At 36.0% G+C, this 26,753-nt stretch overlaps 2 protein-coding genes across 3 annotated transcripts; one reads left to right on the top strand and one right to left on the bottom strand.

The window, feature by feature from the left end:
* Positions 1-3,647: 3,647 nt before the first annotated feature.
* On the top strand, positions 3,648-11,259 carry opn3 (opsin 3). 2 transcript variants are annotated; one of them, XM_058380220.1, is made up of 5 exons: positions 3,921-4,097; positions 4,493-4,632; positions 7,319-7,638; positions 8,696-8,947; positions 9,119-11,259. In XM_058380220.1, exons 1-5 carry the CDS (start codon positions 4,069-4,071, stop codon positions 9,383-9,385), a joined length of 1,008 nt encoding a protein of 335 aa, XP_058236203.1. In that variant the 5' UTR covers positions 3,921-4,068; the 3' UTR covers positions 9,386-11,259. The 2 variants fall into 2 exon arrangements, with proteins under 2 accessions (XP_058236196.1, XP_058236203.1); XM_058380213.1 differs by lacking the exon at positions 4,493-4,632 and having other exon boundaries at positions 3,648-4,097; positions 9,119-11,254.
* A 788-nt stretch (positions 11,260-12,047) lies between these two features.
* On the bottom strand, positions 12,048-24,027 carry LOC131345853 (kynurenine 3-monooxygenase). Its single transcript, XM_058378953.1, has 15 exons — positions 23,861-24,027; positions 23,125-23,194; positions 22,793-22,890; positions 22,387-22,476; positions 21,552-21,600; positions 21,226-21,313; positions 20,819-20,984; positions 18,974-19,045; positions 18,094-18,215; positions 15,813-15,960; positions 15,219-15,276; positions 14,800-14,882; positions 13,240-13,341; positions 13,087-13,146; positions 12,048-12,656 (listed from the first exon to the last, which is right to left on the bottom strand). Exons 1-15 carry the CDS (start codon positions 23,927-23,929, stop codon positions 12,510-12,512), a joined length of 1,422 nt encoding a protein of 473 aa, XP_058234936.1. The 5' UTR covers positions 23,930-24,027; the 3' UTR covers positions 12,048-12,509.
* Between the last annotated feature and the right edge of the window lie 2,726 nt (positions 24,028-26,753).

The raw sequence follows: 26,753 nt of genomic DNA, 5'->3' as shown, positions 1-26,753 counted from the left end.
GGTGTCCTGGGAAAACAAAACTAATGAGGCAATGCAGTGACTCTAGCAATAAAGATAACCTTTAGGTGCCAGTGTGATTAATTTGAGTTTATTAGCTCTCTCTCTGTCACAACTCTTCTATAAGAGGCAGTGAGCGAAAAGAGAGTCAAAGAGGAAAAGCTGTCAAAAAATATAACAGTATATAGATTGGCGTTACATTAGAACTCTACTCTTTTTCCACGGTGCAAATAATGTCTGATACTTATTATACACCTTTATGGACCTATTCAGATTGTGACATATTTCATCCATCACAGTTTGTTGTAGAAATGTTCCTAAATAGTGGATTTTGAACCTGAAAGCAAGTGTAAGCACTGCCACATATACTGTATATGAAGTATCAAAATGAGATCTATCCTGTTTGACCATGATGTGTTATGCTGCTATAGTGAATCTGATTAGGTTCATTAATAAGCAACAAGAAATGAGGCAACTGAAGGCAATTACCGGAGACAGAAATGTTGCCTGACAAGCAGAAAGTGATCAATTACAATTAAAGTAGATAGATATATCCACATGCAATACTACAGCAGATTTAACGGCTCCAACTTCAGTGACATCAGTGGCGTACATGGTATAATAAGTATATTACAGATGCATTCATTTTAATATGATAATCCTTGAAGCATCAGAACATAAACAATGCAGCATCCAACAAAATAGTCTTTACCTAAATAGATAAATAAGCATATAGGATCTGTAATAAAGCACAGATAGCTGTTTAAAATGTGAAACTCTGCATGAAAACTCAAAAGGTAGATGTTTATTAGCAAACAAATATTGTACTGCTAAGGAAGAGTACTTCTTTGTATATATTTGTGTAACTGCAGGAGAGCAGCAGAATTCAGGTCATTCTTTGGATTTCTGCTGCAAGATAGGGACATTTTGCTCACAGCAGACCTATGGAGGAGAAGATAAAATGCTAATTAAAATATTTTTTTTGCTGCAAAATATTTCTCAGCACTGTGCTGAATTAAATGTGCATGTATACCACTAAGTTCGGATTCTAAAAAAAAATTACATATAAGAACTGTGGGTATTTGCATATAAATAATAATGACCTTTTACATCTGTATATTTAAAGCAGTTTTGCAGTTTTTTTTGTTAAGTGCCATCTTGTGGATTATGTTAATGTAAATGAAAGGTCATGAACATCAGTGGACTGTCACTGGGGGAAGTGGAAGCACAGTGGGTAAGGTGTTGGGCTAATGCTCAGAAGGTTATGAGCTTAAATCCCTGCTCCACCAAGCAGCTGCTCATGGGCCCTTGAGCAAAGCCTGTAACTGTAAATTGCGCTATTGTATGATAAATGTAAGTTGCCCTGGATAAAGGTGTCTGCCAAATGTAAAATGCTATGTTTCTTAAATTAGAAACAAACAATGCTATGTCCTTTTAATTCTTAATTGATGTGAGTGGTTTGGGAGAAATGTACAGCTACATTGAGACATTAATGACAGTATGTACACTATGCTGCAGTATAGTCTATTACAGTGGTATTATTACAGTTACCCCTATCACCATGGTATTTGTGCTGTCCTTCTACACATTATTAATCTGTTATTGGTACTTGGTATTTGTCTCTTAAGCAAACATGCTGCAGGGAAAACAGTTCAGTGGTGTCACTTTCCAAGTCATCTAGTTCTTACAGGTATTAGGTCTTTATATAGATCATGGCTTGATGCCCTGAGTAGCTAGAATCTCACTGTAACTCATCCTATAGATGCTAGACTGAGTCTGATTAGATCGAGCAATAAGCATGGATTTTGACCTTGACTGGGCAATCTTGGTACTGCTGAAAGAAATCTACTCAAAGACTATCTAGAGAGCATGCTCCTGATATAGAAAGTCATATCCTGTGCATGCCATACATTACAATCATCATAAAACCATGTGACTAGTCCAACTAGAGGAAATGAAAGGGAACATGGATAGGATGTTATTTATTTATTGATTTATTTTCAGTTCTTATCCTGGCAGTTCCGGTATTTATTTTACAGCTCAGTAATAAGCATTCCCTCTAATATCTAACAAATCTATATGAGGATTCTTCTTCAGCTCCATGCAGAGCTGGTCTGCAGAATCAGATATAAACACTGATTATATCATAAATCGTATTTCTTTCCCCCATTTCATGACTTTTTAATCCATTTTGAATACAGGCTTAAAATGTGGTATAGGCTATATGCAATATAAAAGCTCCTGAGACAATGACACCAAAAAGTCATGAGAATGCTGTGTTTCAATAAAACATAAAAGAAAATGTCTTTACATTTTACCACCTTACCATTTTTACCATTAATGTTCCTCTGATAGAATCATTACTAACTAGATATTGTTTGGATGGTGGACCATTCCTTATGTCTACATATTCTGGAGCTGGATTTACATCACAGTGGTATGATGTTAATGGGATTTATAAACACCTCACTGACATTCCTGTGAATCAAAGCATCTAGCTAACAAACATACCTTTGACCAGAAGTTAATAAAAGGCTAAAGGAAGATTAACACAAATTTTGTACACTATATGTAAAAGATAGGTATGTCTAATATGACAATGTGGATCAACAAGGTATGTGTGTAGTGGCCACTATAAGACCCACTGGGATGCACACACATTATCAAGTGTCACTACTCAGCTCAGAATGATCCACCTCTCATATAATGTTTTTATTTTTTTTAATTGCACCGGTCTTTGTATAATGATGGATACGTAGGTTTATCTAGTAAAAGAGAAAATAAGTGTAGGAGGTAGGAGGGTAGGTGTGGAAAATAAAGTGGTCACTGAGAGTGTAACAAGTGATTCAACTGCACTGTTTGGAACCCCATGCTAATTATAATTCCCATGCTCTATCACATCTGACTCAAATAATCAACTATCAATCCCTGTATGAGCTGGGAGTCTTAGAGTAGGACACATACCTGAAGCACTACAATGTGCTTAACTTAACCTGGAGTCTATCCCAGGATTCGGGGCACAAGGCTGGGGACACCCTGGGCTGGGTGTCAACCCATTGTAGGGCACAATTACACAAAAACTCACTCCCATTCATACACTATAGACAATTTAGAGATGTTTACAATGCATGTCTTAGGACTAGGGAAGGAAATTGTAGTACCTAGTGGAAATACCCCCAAAGTAGAGGAAGAAACACACAGGGCAAAGACTGGAATTGAGCCCCCAACCCCAGAGGTGTGAGGCGCAACACTATACATTCACACAGAACACAACACACACATTACAGACAACACAACACAATTATCATTATAATATCCAACTACTGCACCTGATGCAGAAACTGGTCAACTATGTTTTAATGTATGTTACAGTGAGGTAGAAATAGCAGCTGAGAATAAAGTTCAGTTCAGAATGCAGTATTTAATAAAATAATAGTACATTAAACTAATAGTAGCATTTATTAACTCAGGTTTATTTGATTAAGCACACGTGTAAGGCTGAACATAAATATAAATTGCACCAATGTAAAATGAAATCATGTTATTGGGGCAAATGCTATTCATTATGGAGGGGCTCTGTAACTAAAGAGCTCGCGCGTCAACACCTGAGCTCGCGCGCATCTTGGGTACAGTGAGCTGTGCAGCCAGAGGACGCAGTGACAGTGATAAAGGACAGACGAGCGAGGAGTTTCACACGTACTCCCTGCTAGGTTTCTCTGGGGAGCCACCATTCCAGCCAGCAGTGGTGCATCAGAATGGCAGACACTAAATTACTTCTGCGATGACTCCTCTCAACGACACCGGGACTCGGATGCACGCAGACACCTCGCTGTTTCCCGTCGGGACGTACAAACTTCTCGCCGTTTCCATCGGAACCATCGGGGTGCTGGGTTTCTGCAACAATCTGCTCGTCCTCGCACTTTACTATAAGTTTAAGAGGCTGCGGACGCCCACCAACTTACTGCTGGTGAACATCAGTGTGAGTGACCTGCTGGTGTCGGTGTTCGGGACCAATTTCACCTTGGTCTCGTGCTTGGAGAGAAGATGGGTTTGGGACAGTAGCACGTGTGTATGGGACGGATTCAGCAACTGTCTGTTCGGTTAGTCATCGTCATAATGTGATGTTTTGTTAACTTTTGGAGGATAGATAGATAGATAGATAGATAGATAGATAGATAGATAGATAGATAGATAGATAGAACTTTACAAGTACATAGCAACTTTGTTAGTATGTGCATAGAGAAGTATGTGCAAGTTGTTTTTTCAGCATATAAAATGTTAAGAAAAGAGTAATAATGTATTGTGTGCAAAATGTGTGCATTATGTACATTGTATGTACAACATTAACAGATAGATAGATAGATAGATAGATAGATAGATAGATAGATAGATAGATAGATATGTAGATAGATGTATATACTCAATTTCTAGTATGATAGTACCAATTGATCTGAGTACCTTTCCTCATCCCTCATCTTTTGTACCTATAATATAGAGGTGTCCAATCCTGTCTGCAAAGTGCCGTCGTGGGTGCGGGTTTTCATTCCAGCCAAGCAGAAGACACAACTGAGTCTATTCAACTCCCAAGATCAACTGATTATACAGGTGGAATCAGGTGTGGCTTCTGCTTGATTGGTATGAAACCCTGCACCCACACCGGCCCTTTGCAGATAAGATTGAACATCCTTGCTATAATATGTATCTTTCATCTGGTAATGTGGATATATTGTATTTTTAAATATAGGTAACATAATTGGACAGGAATTACATTTAAGAAAGTGTACAACTTAGTAACCAAGTTACTACACAAGGAACAAAGAAAGATTCAAGTTAGTGCCCCTGTATATCTTGAGCATGTACATGTGCAAATTGTATGTGTACAGTTATACAGTACAGTGTACAGTACAGTGACTGAAACCCAGTTAGCCCATTTCCTGTCATTCAATATTCTGCCTCATTATCAGTGGAAGAGGGCAACCATAGTATAACTGCTGAGCAAGTTTTACTTTAACCAGACATGGCAGTGTGTCTGGGGCTACACTTACTATATACAATGCTGATTTTGGCCAGCAGAGTGGTGCAAGTAGGCAGTGTTGCCCATTCAGATCTCCAGGGTCCTTCAGATCTCCAGGGTCCTTCAGATCAACTCTATCCTACACTTGAGCTACTGTCTGTTCTTCTGTTTTGCCCAGTGTTCCTGATATAGAATACAGATACACAATGATGCTGACCAGGATGAAAGCCACATCATTTTCATTATGCCATTGATGAGACTTTGTGATCTAATGCATGACACAACTGTATTATTTTACTTATATTAGATTTACTCTCCCATCTACTATGCTTACCAGCTGTCACTGATATTGACCAATAATACATTTACAGCACTATATAATGGATATAGTGGATATAAAAAGTGTACACAAGCCTTTTAAAATGGCAGGATTTTGTGATGTTTGGGAAAAAAAAGTAGATAAAGTAAATTCTAAACTAATATTTTGTTGAAGCACCTTTTGGTTTTATTTCACCACTCAGTCTTTTTTTTCGGTAAGAGTCTATCAGCATGGCATGTCTTAACTTGGCGATATTTTCAGACTCTTTCTTATAAAAACTTTCTAGAGCTGTTGAATTGTAAGGTCATCTCCTGGTTGAGGTCACCCACAGATTTATAGTTGGATTCAGGTCTGATCTTTTGGGTAAGCTTCGTGGTTTGGATATTTGCTTTGGGTTATTGTCGTGCTGAAAGGTGAAATTCCTTTTCATACACTAATATTGACCGGTGTTTGTAGCTATTCAGGATTCCACCTTGATAAAATCACTAGTTTTGGCAGAAGAAAAGCAGCCAAAAAGAATTAGGCTTCCACCACCATGCTGCAGTGTGGATATGGCAATCCTTATGGTGATGTGATATTTTGCATCAAACATACGCTTTGAAATTTTTGGAATTGGTCTCATTAGACCATAACATTTTGCCATATGATTTAGGGTGATTTCTTTGAGCTTGGGTGTTTATTTGGGGGAATAAAGCCCAGATATGTTAAAAACATGGGAGGATGTTGTCACATGCTGAGATTAATTCGTACTTTTCAGTTATTCCTGCAGCTTCTTTAATATTGCTACATGTCTCTTGGCAGCCTCTCTGGTAAGTTTTCGTCTTGCCTTTTTGTAAATTTTAGAGGAATGCCCTGTTTTTGGTGATATCACTTTTGTGACATCCGATGCAATCTGAAGCGAGAGAAAAAAATACCTACTAAATATAGAGATCTAGTAAAATTAAAAAAGTCTATTTTTCAAAACAGATATCACCGATTAACAATATCACCTTTGCACAATGCTCTATTCGCTAAAAGAATGTTTACATAGTCTCTGGAGTGAGATTTATACATATCTGGGTAATTAGGTCAGTGTAACTAAGGTGTGTGCAGGAAAATATCTCCCACTTTTAATTGCATTGCCTCTGCAGATCAGTTGATGTTCTGAAAGAGCAGCTGCGTAGGAGACAGAAACCAGCGTCTCATGGTAATAACTGTGGAAGGAGATACAAAGACAGTGCGTGTGTGTATGACCTAGATTTGCATCACCCCTTTGTTAATAGAAGGAAGGTTTTTGCACTTAGTCTTCTAACACTGGCACTTGTAAACATGGCACTACTATATCCTTAATAGAAACCTTCATGGCTTCATGGAGGAGACCAATCTCTAAGAAAAAGTTTCAAGTAGAAGAAGAAATCTTTTAGAAAATTTCACCCGATAGAGATCCCACGAAAAAAAACCTGATCAATGCACTGATTTGACACATCTGAACACTATGATATCAGTGACCTTTTCATAGAAAGCTCAGTTCAATTCAGTTCAGTTTTGCATTTTGCTATTAACAAGTGATATTGTCACAACACAGGTATACGGACATCTGGATATAAACATAGACCTTTTATAATCAAGGGGAAGAGATAGTGGCAAGGAGAAGATGTGTGTTGAGATTCGGCACTGGCATTGGGCGTAAGCAGACAAGCTTATTAAAGCTGAATTAAAGCTGAATTAAAGAGAAACCCAGAAGCCAGGCATGAAGGAATCCTGGTACATATGTCATCTCCCAACTCTACCATGAACCTGAGCGATTGACTTGGGGGGGGATTTGTTCCACATTGTAACACAGCCTGTGTTTGGCTATATGCAATGTTAACAACATAGCCTATTCCTATGAAAAAAGGCAGTTTTTGGTCATGAACAATGAAAATTGGCACTGCAACATAAGGCTTCCAATATTTGATATGCATCAGCTTTCTTGCTGATCCCATTGTGGCCTTTCTTTGTCATCCCAGGTATCGTGTCCATCATGACACTATGTGCCCTGGCATATGAACGCTACATTCGAGTGGTACATGCCAAGGTCATAGACTTCCCCTGGGCCTGGAGAGCCATCACCCACATCTGGCTCTATTCACTCGCTTGGACTGGTGCCCCTCTCCTGGGCTGGAACAGGTACACCCTGGAGATCCACCAACTGGGCTGCTCTTTGGACTGGGCCTCTAAAGACCCCAATGACGCCTCCTTCATCCTTTTCTTCCTCCTTGCCTGTTTCTTTGTTCCTGTGGGGATTATGGCCTACTGCTATGGAAACATCCTGTACACAGTGCACATGGTAAGAAAAAAATGTGTTGACAATGTTGGATTGCTCCATGCATTTATTTTGTCATATGATTAATCTGTTTTTCTGGTCAATTATGTCCAAACCAACATTTCCTCATTGTCATGCTGGGACAGGTTTGGGCCCCTTAGTTCCAATAAAGGAAAAGTCAATGTTGCAGTGTACAAAGATGTTCCAAACAATTGTGTGATTCTGTCTTTGTGGCAACGGGTTGGGCAAGGCTCACATATGGGTGTGACAGACAGATGTCCTCATACGTTTAGCAATATAGTGTATCTGACTGTCAAAACCAAGTCTTTATTACATACTAAAAAAGAGGAGAATCTGTTAGATCTGAAAGAAAACAACTGGTGCTAGAAACCAGATATTCTAGCGTTGTGAATAATGGGCCTCTTGATGAAAATTTACGTATAAGAAGACTAAATAAATATAAACCTCAACTTCAAATCATATAACTTACAGAGACTAAGAGTGTAATCCAAAAAGAAAATTGTGAAACCCAGGCATTTATATTGGTATTAATTAAAGAATATGAAAAATGTAGAAAGCAAGCCAACACAATATTTAATGGATGTTTAATGATGGCATGATTTTTTCAAAGGTGGCTTGTAAATTGGTTCCCTTTGCCATTTAGCGTCTTCTACACGATGCTGTGCAACATTACTAGGACTTTTGCAAAGACATGTTTAAAACAATTTTTGCACAAATTGTAAAGCACAAGTTACACTGTATGATTTGCAAGTTACCTGAGAATAGTATAGACTCTTATAGATTTTATTTATCCTTCGTATCCATGTCACCATTTTCACCTTAATTGACACCAGATTCACCAAGTCTGTACTTTGTCTCTAGATTTTGACCTTCTCAGATGCTGTTACTCTCTTATATATTTTTAAGCTATGTCGGAACCAAGCTTTGCACCATACAAGTAATCACAATTCATTTGAAAATCAGACTTTAAGAAACTTTAGTTATTATTCTCTGTGAAGTAAAATAGAGTTTATCAGAGTGTTAATTCTTTTCTTCCTTTTCTTTCCATTTCTTTCTGTAGTTGCGCTCCATTGAGGATCTTCAGACGGTGCAAATTATTAAGGTCCTACGCTATGAAAAGAAGTTGGCTGCTATGTTCCTGATGATGATTTTCTGTTATCTGATGTGCTGGACACCCTATGCCGTGGTCTCAATGCTGGTAGCTTTTGGCAAGCGGAATGCCGTCTCACCCACAGCTGCCATCATCCCCTCATTCTTCGCCAAGTCCAGCACAGCTTATAACCCAATTATATATGGCTTCATGAGCAGGAAGGTGACGGAAATAGACTCTAGACCTATATTTGAGTTTACTGAGCAAAAAATATATTTGTTTTATATAGTATCAACATTAGTCATGAATCAGTTTTAACATATACCTAGAAAAGAGTTTTCATGTGTTTGTCTCTCATTATCTGTCTGCATGTGTGTGTGTGTTCTTTGTTAGTTTCGGCGTTGTGTCTCGCAGTTGCTGTGCTTCCGCCTGGCCCACCTGCAGTGCAGCATCAAGGATCACCCCCTGGCCTGCTCCAGCCAGCCAGTACGCCCTATCGTGATGTCACATAGCCGTGATGACAGGCCTAAGAAAAGGGTGACCTTCAACTCCTCATCCATCGTTTTCATCATTGCCAGCAATGACACAGACCCACTGGACATTAGCTATAAATGTAAAGAGCCATCAGAGACCAACGTGATTCAAGTTCGACCACTTTGACTGCACCACAAGTACATCAAAAGTATTGGAACAGCAAGCTTTTGTTTTTGCTATACACTAAAGACACTTGGGTTTGAGATCAAAATATGAATCGGAGACATTTGATCAATATTTCAGATTTCATTTCCTGATCTAGATGTGTTTTTGCTCTTTTGATTGCAAACTATCCAATTTCTATGTGATCAAAACTCTTTGAAACAGATTTTTTTTACCTTCAGACTAGCACTTAATATTTGGTTGCTTATCCCTTGCTTGCGGTAACTGCATCAAGCTGGAGACAAACTATAACATTCATTTCTTATGGTTTTTCCTGGAATACTGCAGCTTTCTTCAGTTGTGGTTTGTTTTGAGGGTTTCTGCCTGGGTTTTCTGTATGCTTAACTGAGTTAAGTTCTGGTGATTGGCATGACCAGTCTAAAACCTTTCACTTTTTCCCCCGATAAAGTCATCTGTTGAGCTGGCAGTGTGCTTTGGGTTATTTTTTATTGCTGGATAATGATCCTCCAAAGTAAATACATTTCTCTGTTCACATTCATGAATAGATCATTTCCTTCTCTACCCTTTGCCCATCACTTTGGTAGGGGGTAAACTTGGTTCCCGACCTTTTGTGACTCATCTGTGTACTTCTTTGTCAATTCCAATCTGTCTTTCTGATTCTTACTGTTGGTGAGTGATTTTCATCTTGTGCTATGGTCTCTGTATTTCTTCTCTCAAAGTCTTCTTTGAACCCTGACTTGTGATACCTTCAGCTCTGCCCTGTGGATGTTGTTGCTAATGTCACTGACTGCTGTTTTTTGGTTCTTCTTTACAGCTCTCACAATGTTTGTCATCAGCTGCTCTTGTTTTCCTTGGCTGACCTGTTCAGTGACTGTTTATTAGTGTTCTAGTAATTTCTTTCCTTTTCAAGATTTTCCAAATTGTCTTTTTGGCTATGACCAGTGTTTGTGTAATGACCCAGATTGGTTGTTCCTCTTTTCTTTGTTTTAAAATGGCTTGTTTTTCTCTCACCACTAAGCCGTTTTATCCTTTAATCAAGAAAAGCCGTCTTCACAGGTTAAACCGAGTCTAACGGCAAATTTGGGCAACCAGAAACGCCTGTTCCAATATTTTTGATCACTTGAGAAATGGGTAGGTGCAAATAAATAGTGCAATGTTCTATGTTGTGAACACATATAGATGTTAATATCAGGGAATTAAAGCTGATATTTTGATCTGAAAAACAATAGAGTTCCTTCCAATACTTTAAGAGGAGACAAAATATGTAACACATTTTTACAGCACCATTGTGTTGCATATTCAGATGCTCATTTTACTTGATACACACAGTAAAGCCATCTGCCACTTCACAGAGGTACATGTGTGAAAGAACCCCTTTCACATGGTCAGAAGTATTCACATTCAACATAAATACTGCTTAATTGCTCATAAAATTTTAAGTATTTTATTATGAAGGCTATATTTTATGCACATTCATTATAGTCACAATAACCTGCTGTCTTACCACTGTTATTAATACTTTATTAATACTCACACACAGTATGTTGACTGGTTTTCAATCAGTATGTGATTCACTGCCTGTATTTAGCGATCACTGTATTTAGCGATCACAGATCAGGTACTCGACTTGACTACTGTTAAAAAAAATTCTGCAAGGGAGGTGCATTATCTTTTCAACATCCCTTGTGCGAGATATTAAAAAAAATCAAAAGGATTCAGTGAGGTCAGTGGTTTCTTCATCAGCACAATTTCGACTTTGCAATGAGAAAAAAAACATTCCTATTAGCCAGCACAGACCAATAAAGAGGGTTTATATTTGCATCTATAAGCTTCTTTTCACTTCTATTTTGCAGGATTCTCAGTCCAGTGAACGTTTTCATGTGCACACACCATGAAATGACCTTCCATTCTTCCTAGAATGAATCTTATGAACCTGTCTACAGAAGTCAAAGGAGGAAGTCAGATATAAAATAATGTTCATATTAAAAAGGTCATGCCTGTCTATGGCTATGTTCACCTGAGCAGCTTCACACTGAACAGGACTGATTGGGGTTCTAGGTCAGCATAGCAGATATCAGTAGGCATACACACATGGCACACATCCATAGTGCAATAAGATTATGCAGAATTCTATGTCAAAATTAGCTTGATGACCGATAAACAACCAGTAATCAACAAATGGTGAGCACTATTATCCATGCTTTCATTCTTCAGAAACCACATGAGGGATCATATCTCCACAAACACAAAAAGGTGTGTGGCAAGAAACAAGCAAACTGCAGGTCAGCTGGCTAAATTGTTGGTAGGATGACTATGCATGAGTGCAAATGATCAGGCAGAGATGTAAGGTGTTATAGTTGTACATTTATGCCACATAAGAAGAGAGTAATACAGGTTATATGCAGCAAGCACATATTTAGGAAAATGTATTGTAAATCTGAAATGATAAAAAGGCTGTCTTCATAAGTGTACATGTAAAAAGTAAAACAAAAACAGACATAGTGTTGTAAATTAACCAAAATTTATTGTTTAGATATAAATGGATAATCTTATAAACATTGAACTACATTTTCAATTTGCAAACACCTTTTATGTAACATATGTTATATATATATATATATATATATATATATATATATATATATATATATATATATATATATATATTATATAAATATTAAGGGTCTTGCTCAAGGGCTTGATGGTGTCTCTTAAAAAGCTCAGGAATTTGAACTCACCAGCTTCCTAGTCATTAAGAAAGAGCTTTAACCTTAACCACAACAGCCAACTCTGCTTATTCATGGCATTAAAAAGTTTAAAAATGTATATTTATCATTTCTTTGAGTCTGAGAGACATGTCTGGTCTGAAAATCGTGACATTATTTCTCTAATTATTAATTATTCGAATAAGAATTACTGTTATTCACCAAGATTAAACCCAATCCAACCCTCTTGCTTCTGTTCAGACAAAACCTTCTTAAACACCATCAGGATCTAATGGTAGCAATGATTTGCTGACATTAAATTTTAATGGAATTTAAAGGAAATCACAGGATCTCAAAGTATTCATTGAAATTGGGTATGACAGAGACATCCTGAAATATCTTCCATGTTGTCTTGGTGAATCTTACTTTTGCAGCCATTTGAGGGCGAGAACTCTGCTCCATAGCTGCTCCATAGCGATGCTGGGCTTTTTGGGAATGTATCTAATTAGGAGATAAGTCGCTCCCACTGTAGACACTGTCCCAAAAAGCAACATGCCCTGACGAATCACCTGCATAATACAAGGATGATGAAGGATCAGGTTGTTCTTATGGTTAATCAAAAAAGTAAGTGAACATAGGCACAGATTTATGTAATATTTCTTACTAGAAGATTGCAGTAAAATGAATATTAGATGATAAAGGCTTTGTTCTGTCAGCTGATATTAAGCTAATAATCATTTTTGTTAGTTAATGGATAATTTTTTTAATCATAATTGGGTTTAGTGATGAACAGTTGAACATTTAAGGCATAACATTTAAGGCAAATGCCATGTGCCATGCCAGACACTGACATTTCTTTTAAAAAGGATGTCTCATATTCTCAGTCTTTCTAGTTGCTTGGACACCACTGCCAGTTCCTCTCCACCCCTTCCCCCAACACACACACACACACACACACACACACAAACACACACACTTCTGAAGGTTTTTAGAGTTCACCTTGTTCTGCCATTTCCAACGGATCACTGCTTCATGGTAGCGGGTTCGTGTAAAGGTGACCTAAAAACAAATAAGATCTAAAGTGATTTTTTTTTGCATTAAGCAGATATAAGACTTGGAAACAAGGAGAATATTAAGCACAAAATGATGTACCATTGTGTACAATGGGATTATTGTTCTCGGCATGATAAAATGGAGTGCGTTGTCCAGATATTTACGGAACAGAAAGTACTTGGAGTTTACATGTGCTCGCATCTAAGACAGGAAAAAAAAAAATTATTTTATTAGATTAGATTAATATAATAATATAATATATTAAAATATAATTAATATATTATAATATATTAATCTATATAATCTAATATATAGATTAATATAATAATATAATATATTAAATATAATAATAATTCTAATATTGTGTTAGAATATACAATAGCATGATGTTTTATTCAAAGCATTACTAATAGAGCAAAACCACAAAGACACCAGGTTGGAAAATGAACTTGTTTCAGTTCATTTTTGACAACTGTAGTCATTATAATTGGAAAGAATGTACAGTAGATATGAACTCTGCACATCCCTGCAAATTGCTGGCTTTTGTAATGCAGAAAATGAAAGCAAGTTAAATAATGTTAGATGTTTTCCACCTTGAATATGATACAGCAACCAATTAAATTCAAGAGAAAAAGAAAAGGATCTCTCCTGATACCTTACAATGAGACCCTCTACATGTTTAGAAGCTATTTGCGGGATGTGGCCTCAGAAGTGTCATGAATCCATGAATATGTCAAAAAAAAAAAAAAAAAAGCTGATCTTTATTTGGGGGTTAATCAGAATCAATTGATGACATGTAAATGATAATTAATTGTATTAAAGTTTTAAATACACTATATTTCCAAAAGTTCTGGGACACCTTTACATACACATGAATTTAATATGAAGTTGCCCCGCCCTTTGCAGCTATAACATCTTTAACTCTTCTGGGAAGGCTTTCCACAAGGTTTAGGAGTGTGTTTATGGGAATATTTGATTATTCCACTAGAAGCACATTTGTGAGGTCAGGCACTGATGTGGGACGAGAAGGTCTGGCCCGCAGTCTCCATCCCAAAGGTGTTCTATTGGGTTGAGGTCAGGACCATGTAAAGTTCCTTCACACCAAACTCGCTCATCCATGTCTTTATCGACCTTGCTTTGTGCGCTGGTGTACAGCCAATACAGTGTATTTTTCACTTGAATGTTGTTGGTTGTTACATCACAAATCTGTATTTATCAATTTATCAATCAATTTAAAAAATATGCGTGTATAGACTTTTTATTTCCACTGTAAATGTATTTAAAACTTCTCCACATTTATCTCTTGACCATAATGTATTTCTTATTTATCTAATTTTGCTTGTGTATATACTTGCAAAGTAGCAGTGATGACACCTCTAAGGGAAAAATATTTCCCTTTATCCCTCAATGTTTCCTTTCACACTTTTCTAAAGTCCAAAAAAGAAAGCTCACATTCTGTGATTTCCATTTATTAACAAAGGCATTTAGTGGATTTGAAGAGAAAATTTATCCTGTATATAAATGCCTCAAACCCAGGAAACACCAGTAGGTAACAGGACAAAGCTGTAATAGTATTTACCATAAACATTACCTGTTTGTACAACCTATACTGCAGGTATATGCTACAATTACACACTATTTTTAAAATAAATAAATCACCTCTATATAATTGTACATCGCCAAATCAGCTATGGCATGGTCATCAGGTACACGGACTCGTGAGTACTCTGGGAGAACTGCAGCTGTCAAAAATACATGTATATACATAAATAACTGTTCATTGTTACTCTGTCAAACACAGTCAGCAAGATCTCTACTTAGAAACAACAACAGCATGACATCCTAAGGACACCTACAATTACAATGAAGCTTAGACAAGGCGGAGATTGTGATTAATGTGTAAATAATCAAAGCAAAGTCTTCTCAGTAAGTGAAGCTTTTAATCAAAAACAAGCTTATACATTATAAATTAGTCTGAAACGTAAAATAAGAATGTCAGTAGTGGAGGGTGAATGTTATTTACTGTGATTTAATACAAACTGCAACATGTTCTGAAGCACACAGCGAAACAGACTTACAAAAATCTTCATTAAACCGATCGAGAATCTCATCAAAAACAAGGCAGTCCTCAAAGCCCTAAGACACAAAGGTAGGAAAAATTACTCGGGCAGTAACAGAATAAAAATTTGTGTTGCAGAATGCTGTTTCGAATGAACATTCGTGTTAATAATTTCATCTTTTTATATTAGATTCTATATCCTGTTTCTAATTCAAAGTTCTGGATATGAGGAGCTTGTCATTTCGAACGTCTTAATGTAATCCTACTCATTCCCACATGTTAAGTAATTTGTAAATCCCAAATAGATAAATTTAAGAGATTTCCACATTTTCTGATGAATCCAGTATAATAGTAGTAAAAAAGTTTAAACATACTAAATAATTCAGAGCAATTTAACATAAAAAAAAAACTGTATTATATATGGCCTGTGCACAGAAACTAGGTTACACTGTACAACTTATGTTCCTCTCTTGGCACCATACTAAAATATTTTGATTATAAATCAGTTCAAAAGTTAAACATCTTATGTACTATAGAAAATTCAGAAAATAAAACAGCAGCAAAAATCCATCACTACATCCTCATACTTCCCACTGTTCTCATTTATACTCACTGCATTCATTCCCTGGCCATAAAATGGCACCACAGCATGAGCAGCGTCTCCCATTAAGACACATTTGTCGTTCACATGATAAGGACAGCACTTCACTGACACCATGGCCTGAGCGGGCAGTCGGAAAAAGTCCCTCTTCAGAGAATCACTGAAACACACAATAGTTAGAAGTAAGGAATGTGAGCTTAACTTATTAGTTTTATCTAAATTCATTTCAATAAGTGCACAGAAAAATGCCACAGCTGTACGGAAACGCTGCAAAAGCCCGAACATGTACAAACACACAATAGTTAGAAGTAAGGAATGTGAGCTTAACTTATTAGTTTTATCTAAATTCATTTCAATAAGTGCACAGAAAAATGCCACAGCTGTACGGAAACGCTGTAAAAGCCCGAACATGTACAAACACACAATAGCCACCCATATTTGCTGACCCAAGTTTACACTGCTTATGTAATTTTGACAAGGACATTTTTAATCCTGTTCAATGTGGCACAACGGTTCATGCAACTCAGGTAAACTGTGTGTTATATGTTTAAAATGCAATTTATGTAAAGAAATATTAGAACATCATATGAAAGAATCTGAATTTTTTTGCATTTACATAAGCATTACCTGTACATTACAGTACCAGATTAGTACCATAAGTTATAATTTCAAAACAAAACATCTTTATAGTGATTGATAATATTGTGCCTAATTTATCAAGATTGAACAGATTTTAGTAAATTTTTTTGCTGAAGCATTTAAACAAGAAATGTGGTTCATGGAAATCCAGTAAGTTAGGAATAACCTTAGTATCCTGTGTGAGCTCCTGAGTTTGTATAAATTTACATATAAGGAGTTTAGAATCCTAGTTAGAAAAGGTGACTGCAGTAGTGTTCAGGACATCAGAGGTAGAAGTCTGAAGAGTCTGAAGAGCTTGACAGATGAAGATAAAACAGAAAAATGTATGTCAGTTTTCCCAGAAGCACCTTTAAAGTTGGATTGTACAAATCAATAGGAGCTAGCTAGCCAGCTTCGGGATCTTTTTCCAAAAGCGGAGCAAAAATAAAACATCTGGTCATTTTGTGACTGATACTACAGTTACTCATGGCTAATTTCTTGTATATAGAACAATATAGAATAATGAATATTGAAACTCTGACAGAAATGCTCAGTTTAGACTGTGAAAATCTTTACATGCAATGCAAATGTAACAGAATATTAATAAGTAAGGCCCATTGTATTCAGAGCCTTTGAGCTGTGAGTCATTATTGAATTCATTCATTCATTCATTCATTCATTCATTCATTGTCTCCCGCTCATCTGGAGCCGGGTTGCCCAGACTTCCCTCTCCCTAAACACTTCCTCCAGCTCTTCTGGGGGAATTCCAAGGTGTCCCCAGCTTAGCCGAGAGACATAGTCCCTCCAGCATGTCCTGGGTCTTCCCTGGGGTCTCTTCCCAGTGGGGCATGGCCAGAACACCTTCCCTGGGAGACATCGGAGGCATCCGAAACAGGTGCTCGAGCCACCTCAACCGGCCCCTTTTGATGTGAAGGAGCAGTGGCTCTACTCCGAGCTCCTCCCGGGTGACAGAGCTCATTACCCTATCTCTAAGGGAACGCCCCGCAACCCTACGAATGAAACTCATTTCGGCCGCTTGTATCTGGGATCTCGTCCTTTCGGTCAAGACACAAAGCTCATGACCATAAGTATAAGTAATTCAATATTGAATTAATTACCTAAAATAATCCATTGATCCCAAAATCCACAAAATAATGTCTTTATCTGTAATTTCTAAATTCCAATTTATAATAATAGCAACAAATCTCTAATGTTATGTTTTGAGGCAAAATATAAAAAGCGATGTCACTGTGGTGAAATAAAGCATCTTGTCTGAAATGGTTTTAAAAAATAGGGTACTTCAATCTAACGGGTTTAGAAGTGCATGGTTATATAACAGGAATAACCTGAACCCAGTATTATAGAGGGAATTGAAAAAACACAGCACAGCAGAGTTTTTTTCTTGAGTTTCATCCTTCAATGGATTCAAAAGTGTTGCACAGTTCAACAGCTTCCATATCTTCAGTAACCTGATATGTCCAGTACTTCTCAAATTAAAACCCCATAACTTTGGGCAGTGAATCTGCTATTCTGCAGTTTCATACTACACAGACAGCAGGGCTTGAAACTGCTGCCCGAGTGCACAAATTAGGGCAGTAAAAAAAAAAAGTTGTACTGTACAATACAATTCAGACGGCAGAATAGAAAAAAGAGAAAAAGACTGAACATTTCTTACACTCCTAAGAGTGGGATGGAATCTGGGAAGTATTTCTGAAAGAAGCTCAGCAGCTCATCGTCTGTGGCAATCTTCTCAAATTCCTCAAATGGCATGAAGAGGGTGCAGGTGAAGGTCTTGTCCTTTGAAACACATGATAAACACTTTAAGATTGCTATTAAGATTCCAAATACAACATATATAGGATGTTGTAAATTTATAACATAGCACAGTTTGATTCTTGTAACTGATTGGTTCCGGCTGCAACAAACGATAGTTTAATATTAATGCATTATTGTTTCTATAGTAATAGATAATGTAGAAAGGAAGATTTTTTTGGAATATCATCATAACCACAAGAACATAGTGTTCCAAGCATCCATGACCCCAGGGTTTAATAACTACATTCCTGTAGGTTTTAGGAACTAAAGACAAAATCAGAATAAATTGTTATAATGTCATAATAAGATGTTGTTTCCTTGCAAAACCAAGAAAACTTCATGGATACTTGTTGCTTATTATTATCATCATTTTATCATCTAGTTTTGAAAGGAAGAGCTAGAATGGTGATTTCTGCCTGATCTTTATATGTTTTTTCTTGTGTAGTACTAATGATTTGGAATTCTATTTAGGGAGTAGACCTTTGTTACTCAACCTTACTCAGGACATCAGCTATGTTCAAGCGTAACCCTCTACCCACCTTCACATGGTATATGCCTGAATTGAGCACATCTGATCATAAGGAACGAGGTCCAAGACTCTATAACTATAAAGTTTCTGTCAAATCTCTGGTAAATGTATACCTTAGTGAGCTAAAATGAATTGGAATCACTTCATGGAAAACTTGAAAAAGCAGAGTGTGTAACTTCATAAATGTGACTAAAATATGTTTTACACTTACCATGTTCGGGAGAGCAATCATCATAAACGTGTTCCTGGGCCAGATGTGAAGAAAATTGGGCTCCATTGCAAACTGAGCATAAAGACAGAGATAAGCAAGATAAACTGTATATAACAGTGGTAATTACCTACATAACTATATACATAAAAAATATTTAACCCAATGATGTGTATATTTACTGAATGAAATAAACTGTTTGATAGCAAATATACACTGAGACTATGATCAAATCACAGCATGGAACAAAGCCTAAAGATTCTTTACAAAGTTTAGGTTCAAGATATACCTAAACATTAAGGTATTCCAAGAGCCTGAAACTTTCTTATAGCAATATCAGTGATTTTTGAACTACAAAATTTGACATAATTATGAGATAATAACTTAAAAATTTGCATCTTAAGAAGGTATAAATGGGATGTTCACTGTTAGATTGTGCTCTGCCTCACTTGCAAGGTACTTTAGATCAAATCATAAATAAACGTACATTCTTGAGACAAAGAAAGGAAACCGTCCTTCAGTTCTATGTTTCTTTTATTTATCAGGGGCTAGAAACAAAAATGTAGTCATTAGTAATGTCTATAAACAAATAAGTAACCTCAGGTGTCAAAAGATTTTAATGTGTTGTCATTTTTTCCCGAAATGTTAACCAACATTCAGAAGCCAGGTGGGAAAAAATATGCACACCCTTTCTGCTTCCATAATCATTACGAGAATAATCAGCATCCAGGTCTTACTGGTGAAATGCACAAGGTTAGTTAGTTAACCATCAAAAGGTGCGACTACTCATATTAAAGCCAACCCTTGGCAGTTTGGTGTGCTGGAGCACTCAGGTGTGTGTCTACATTACGCCAAGAAGAAATGAAAGCAGAGTAGCAACTGTCGCTGCTCATTAATCTGGGAAGGGTATTAAGGGCATCTCCAAACAAATGAAAATTCACCAGAGAAGAATTGTTTACAAATGGAAAGCCTTCAACACCAACTGGCAATCTTCACAGAGTTTCTTAGCAAATTCAATCCAAGGACAGACCATAATGCTCAGAGATATACAGTAGATATGTCCATGACTGCAGAATCAGAAAAAGGCTGAAGTATGTTTTTCAAGTAAGGATGGCTAGGCTATGCTTCTTTCTTAAGAAGAAAATTGCATCTGAACAAACCACAAAAGGTCTGGAACAATATCCTTGGAGTGATAAGACCAAGATGGAAATGTTTGGTCAATCATGCACAGCACCATGTTTGGGGAAAAAAACACACCACAAATATTGCATATCAACTGTTATGTATAGTGGCAATGGGATTATGATTTGGACTTCTTTTATAGCTACATGACCTGGTAATCTTGCAGACAACAATGGATTAATCTTTTTGAAACAAATGTGAGATCCAGCAGTTTGAGCTGGGTCAAAATAGGACCATGCAACAGGACAATGATCCCAAGCACTTCCTCAAATCAACACCTGAAAGCCTAAACAAGAAAAAAAAAATGCTATGGAAGGATTTTAAGAGAGCTGTGTATAAATAAATGCCCCCAAGCATCAATGAATTGAAGCAATGCTGCAAAGAAGAGTTGCTTAAATGTCTCTAAAACAATATGAGAGACTGATAAACTCCTACAGAATATGGTTACTTCTATTATTGTTTCTAAAGGTGGAACAACTGACCACATACTGAGATCTGTTGTGATTTTTTTTTTTTGGTCATCTGAGATTGCTTGTTTATTTATAGAAATTGTTAAGTATCACAATTATTTAGGACCTGATAAAAAATAACAGAAGTGTTGCAAGATGTACTTTCTTTTTCCTCAAGCCTGTAAATGAGAGGTCGGAGAGGGTTGCCATCACTTACATCACCATTTCTCTGAGGCATAGTGAGCTCCAGGTATCCATGTGGGATGTAGGTCTGGCTGTAATTAAAGCGACTGCGGCGTAAAAACTGCTTCCTTGTGGCAGAGAAGGCACCATCACAGCCCACTATGAGATCTGCCTGGATCTCCTTTTCAGCACCATCAGGCCTACAATGAGCAGACAACATAACATATTGAGATCATCCGCTTCACTGTAATTACTCATTTTCATAATTACACAAAGTAAATGTATATAAAGATTTCAACATGGGATAATTTACAGAATAAAAAAAACACAGTCTAATGACCAACATTTTTGCATGAGTGCAATGTCTTAAGGAAACTGTGGGCACCTTTTAAACAATATAACTGTATGTGAAATGAGAAAATACATGAATAGACTATTTACCCAAGAAAGGTCATGGTCCTTGTTTCTGGACTCCAGTCAAGCAGTTTATGGTTAAAGTTCAGTTGTGTGTTTGGATATGCTTCAGCCGCTGGAGTGAGAGGATATTTGGCAAGAAATCTTTTATACATTAAACATCTCAGTAAAACAACCTAGCCTCACTGTGTATAAGTTTTACAAACTTTTTTACTACCACAAAATGTCCATCACGAAGCCAGGTTAGTAGTACCTACAGTAAATACTGGAATACTTAGAAATTACATTAACCTTCATTTTGGTGAGAATGCAATTATACCAATAAGACAGATTTAAAGCATGTGTGTGATTACCTGTTAGTAGCTCCTTATTGAGGTTGGCTCTGCCTACAGAAAGGATGTACTGAACAGAAAGAATATATGACATTTAAGGAAAATGGCAATTAAATGGTGAATTAATTCATAATAAGATAATGGAAATGGAATGGGGACAAAGATTATTTCCTAACAAATGTGGTAAATGTTCAAGCTGTTGCTTGTCAGTTTCATGTTAACGACAAATGTTACTACATTTCTGAGACATAAAACAAACCTGTGAATACAAACTGACCAATACTGATTGTAATATTAGTACAGTGTTGTTGACATTGCAGCATTTTATGGACAAGAAATGACCTCCATCAAAAATATATACCATGTTTATGATATAACTCAGTAAAAGAGGTCCCTAATAACTTCTAAAGAGTGTGAGTTTCCCTATTCCCTTCTTGTGCTTTTATGTAGAGTGAACTTTATCCTGCAAACACTTTCTGACTATAATGTAGTTCTTGTCAATACAGAACCTATCATTTGAAGCAGGGGTTAAAACACCCCAGTTACACTTAACAGTTAATTACCAGGGTTTATATGTTTGGTAAAGCAGTGAAATTGCTAAACTTTGCTGGACTCCGGCCCTGCAAAACTCCAGGCTGAAAAACGTGTGTGAACCTCTAGGTTAATGACATTTTTAAAAGCTAATTGGAGTCAGATGTTCTAGTCAATAAGGGAATATTGGAGTTGTGAGAAACAGCTCCTTGCTTTACTAAAAAGCACCCAGAGTTGAGTCATTGTTACCTCAAGAAATGAAGAAACCATACCCTATTCAAAATAAAATGAGTGCTGTGACAAAATATTATTGATACTGGCCTACCTGACCTTTCTTTCCATAAGGTATCGGAGAACGTTTTCCATTCACATTGTGGATCATACGAGCATGCATCGGGATGCCCTTGGAAACAATCTGCATTTGATAGACAGCAAAACACTGAACATGGTGTATATGTGGATATAGTTTTAGATCTTAATCTAACAATATATATTTAAACTATTTTATCCTACATCATATAAACTAAACTTGGTTCACCTTGAATTCAGAGAACATAACAGTATTATTATTGTTTTATTAAAAATGGTCAAAAGTATGTCTTCCATTAGAGAGTAATGGATGCTCAAATTATTGTCCAGTAATTCCATCATCTTTAACTATTTTAAAATCTAATGTTTTGAATAAAAAATATATATATAAATTATATTAAACATATTCACTGTGGTAATACCTTGTCTTCCATTCCAACATGTTTTAAAGCTTGGCGTCCCCTATGAGAGAGAGCGAGATTTATGCTCCTGCCCTTTACTACTTTAGCACTGCGAATATCTGTTGAGGAATTAAAGTCAGTTATACATTATAACATCCAACACCAATATATAATAATAATAATAATAATAATTATTTTTTTTTATTATTATTATTATTATTATTTTATTATAGTTCTACATGTTAATTTTATAATATTGTATATAAGAGGTAAATTCTGGTTATTTACAAATGCATACTTAATAAATGTGCTTTAGTATGCTCTGCCTGTAAGAATTAAATCTATGTACATACCTTCTCGAGATTCAAACACTGCAACCTCAAATCCTCTTTTTGCAAGGAAGCATGCATGTAAGCCACCAACCTAAATCCGAAGAAGGTCATGATGATCATAGCATCATCATTAAATGTTATTGTACAAATATAATTATCTGAATATATATATATATATATATATATATATATATATATATATATATATATATATATATATATATATATATATATATATATATATATATATATATATATATATATATGTATTAATCATCTAAGCATTTTGGGGAAAGTCTTTGACTTTAATCAATTATAAACAAAAATATTTTAATTATGATACAAAATAAATTGTTATTAACCAATATTTTTTTATCAATAATTATTGTAAAACATAAATGAAATACACAGCACCATGGATAAATTACTTTTATTTAATTTCCAAAGAGCAAATACTTTCTTTTCTAGCTCCCATTTCTAACAAAATTCAAGGGCTGGGATGTAAATCAGTTACAAAATTGCACAAGCATATTATAACTTATTGAGCCCTCTGTGTTTCATCCAGAATATAACAGAATTTTAATTACTTATTTAAACACAACATATGCTTATGTCTGTCTCAAAATAAACCACATTCCTAACAAATTTGAAAAATGAAATGTGGAAGTTATTTGGTCAATCAGGAATACAATACATCATTCAGGTTATATAAAAAGTACTTCACTGTATAATGAAACATGCAATAAAGATGTCTTACCAAGCCGCCTCCTACTATAGCTACTTTTTTCTTGGTGGCCGATTTATTCTTCATGCTTAAATGATCCATGTTGCTACAGATACCTTAACCTCAGAAAAGAACTTGCTGTATCAGTAGATATCCACAACCTGTTAACAAGAAAGTAAAATCAAGGTTGTGTGTGTTCAGGTAGATGAACTGATATGTAAATAAATGAAGGACTACAAACAGACATGGGTTCAAAGCTCGCATGCTGAGCACATGTTAATACTCCTCAGTTCAGTAAAGGAGAGAAGCGGTATGAGATATACCATTATTAACCCCCCCACAGGGGAATATCAAGATGACACTGCAGCGCAAGTAAGAGATGCAATGACAAAGAAAGATGTTTACCTCAAAAGTACTAGTAAAATATATATTACCAACACAATATATATTATAAAATACACACATTTTTCTTTTAAATGAGTTATGCTGTAGGAGGGTTATATCTTACATATACAAAAGTATTCGACTTAAATATTTTATTGACAAAATCTCAAGTTTAAACTACTTTATCCCTGCATATGTTTAAGTCTAAGTTAAAAACACCAAGCTCAAGCCTTTTGTAAATCATTTTTTGTTAGGTAAAAGAGCAGATCTGGAGGTCTTACGAGCATAGGGTGTTAGGGAACTGGGATGTTTGAATGCTAATGCCTAGCATAACTAGAAGGAATTTTGGTTATGCAGGTGCAATTTTTGACCATATAAAACAGTTACAGAAAAGAAATTATTGTAATAAATACACTATCTGCTGTTACCTAGATAGAGATGTGTTCCCTTTTGAATCTTCCTTTCAAGGTTTCTTCCTAATATTGTCTCAGTGTTTTTTCATTGCTATCTTTGCCTTTGGTCTGCTCATTGGGAATAAATTCATATAAAGTTTTTAATTTATATCCTGAATTTATGTTTTTTTTTGTAAAACTGCTATGTTACATGTCCATTGTTAAGAGTTTTTTAAAAAAATAGAATTGAATTACTTCATTCAACATCAGTAACCACTTTTTCATCAGTCACTGGTTCATGGCGGATCTGGAGCCAATCCTGGGTTCAGATAGCAGTACACTGTGGGGCACCAAATACACATTCATTCATGCATATGAGCAAATATACTAAGGAAGTTAGCACTCTTGCTTTCCTCAGTGTGTGTTTAGCTGTTTTGTGATGTTGCATGAGCAGCAGTCCAAAGATATGTGTTGGTTAGATTCATTACATGTTGCACTGTTTCTGAGTCTCTGAGAAAACACATTCCACTCTATATCTATCTATATATCTATCTATATCTATATCTATATATATATATATATATATATATATCTATATCTATATCTATATCTATATATATATATATATATATATATATATATATAGATATAGATATAGATAGATATATATAGATATAGATATATCTATATATATCTATATATATCTGTATCTATATATCTATATCTATATATATATCTATATATCTATATATATATCTATATCTCTATATCTATATATCTCTATATCTATATATCTATATCTATATATATATATCTTTATATATAAATATATATATATATATATATATATATATATATATATATATACATATATATACATATATATACATATATATATATATATATACATATATATATACACACATACACACACATACATACACACACACATATCTCTAGAAAAAAATAAGAGACCACTGCAATTTACTCCTAAAATAGGCATCTCTCTGAGTATGACAAGCATTCCATGCCAGCCTTTGTTAAATTTCTACACAAGCACACCTCATTCTGCTTAATGAGGTACTGACTTGGTGATCACCTGAATACAATCCTATTTAATGGGCAAAAATATAAAAAAGCACCGCTGTAATCAACACTCTCCTCTTGCAATGTGACCAGTTGGATGGTAAAAAATGCTAGAAGTCTTTCAAAGGTAGTTGGAAATTTAAAAATAATCATTGAACATGCCAAAAACAGTGTAAAGAATGGTTTTGAGTGAAGAAAAAAGGCTCAGGCCTAGCTTTACTGGCACAAGAATTCAGTGAGGGTCAATTTTTTTCTATCCTTAATATTTCAAAGATGGCAGTTCACAAAAACAAGATCAAGCAACAGATACTAGGAACAACAAAGCTACAGCCTGGAAGAGGCCGAAAACAGGTCAGTAACAAGCGAGATGACTGCAAACTTATTTGAATGTCAATCAAGAACCGTAGGCTGACCTCAAGTAACCTTCAACAACAGTGGCAAACTGAGACTGGGGTGAAGTGCACGGCAAGAACGGTTCGAAGAGTTGGAGAGGCTTACAACCCACAGTGTCTTGTGTGGGTTCTATAGCCAACTGTAAAATATGGAGGAGGGTCAGTGATGATCTGGGGGTGCTTCAGCAAGGCTGGAATTGGACAGATTTGTCTTTGTGAAGGGCACATGTATCAAGCCAAGTACATGGTTGTTCGAGAAGAACATTTGCCGCCTCGTGCTAAGACAATGTTCCCCAACTCAGAGGATTGGATTTTCCAACAGGACAATGTGCCATGAAATACAGCCTGAGCAATCAGAGTCTGGATGGAGGATCACCAGTTCAAGACCCTGTCATGGCCAGCCCAATCTCCAGATTTGAACCCTACTGAAAACCTCTGGAATGTCATCAAGAGGAAGATGGATGGTCACAAACCATCAAGCAAAGCTTAGCTGTTTGCTTTTTGCAGAAAGAGTGATATAAAGTTTCCCAACAGCAATGTGAAAGACTGGTGGAGAGCATGGAGCCAAAACACATGCAAATCGGGGTTATTCCACCAAATACTGATTTCTTAATGTTATTTAGCCAAAGCATTAACACAATTTGTTTACAGATTATTTGCATTTTGTTTTAT

The sequence above is a fragment of the Hemibagrus wyckioides genome, linkage group LG03, assembly GCF_019097595.1.
Source record: "Hemibagrus wyckioides isolate EC202008001 linkage group LG03, SWU_Hwy_1.0, whole genome shotgun sequence".
Taxonomy (NCBI): domain Eukaryota; kingdom Metazoa; phylum Chordata; class Actinopteri; order Siluriformes; family Bagridae; genus Hemibagrus; species Hemibagrus wyckioides.
Note: the sequence above shows the minus strand (reverse complement) of the source record. Positions and strands in the feature narration are given on the sequence as shown.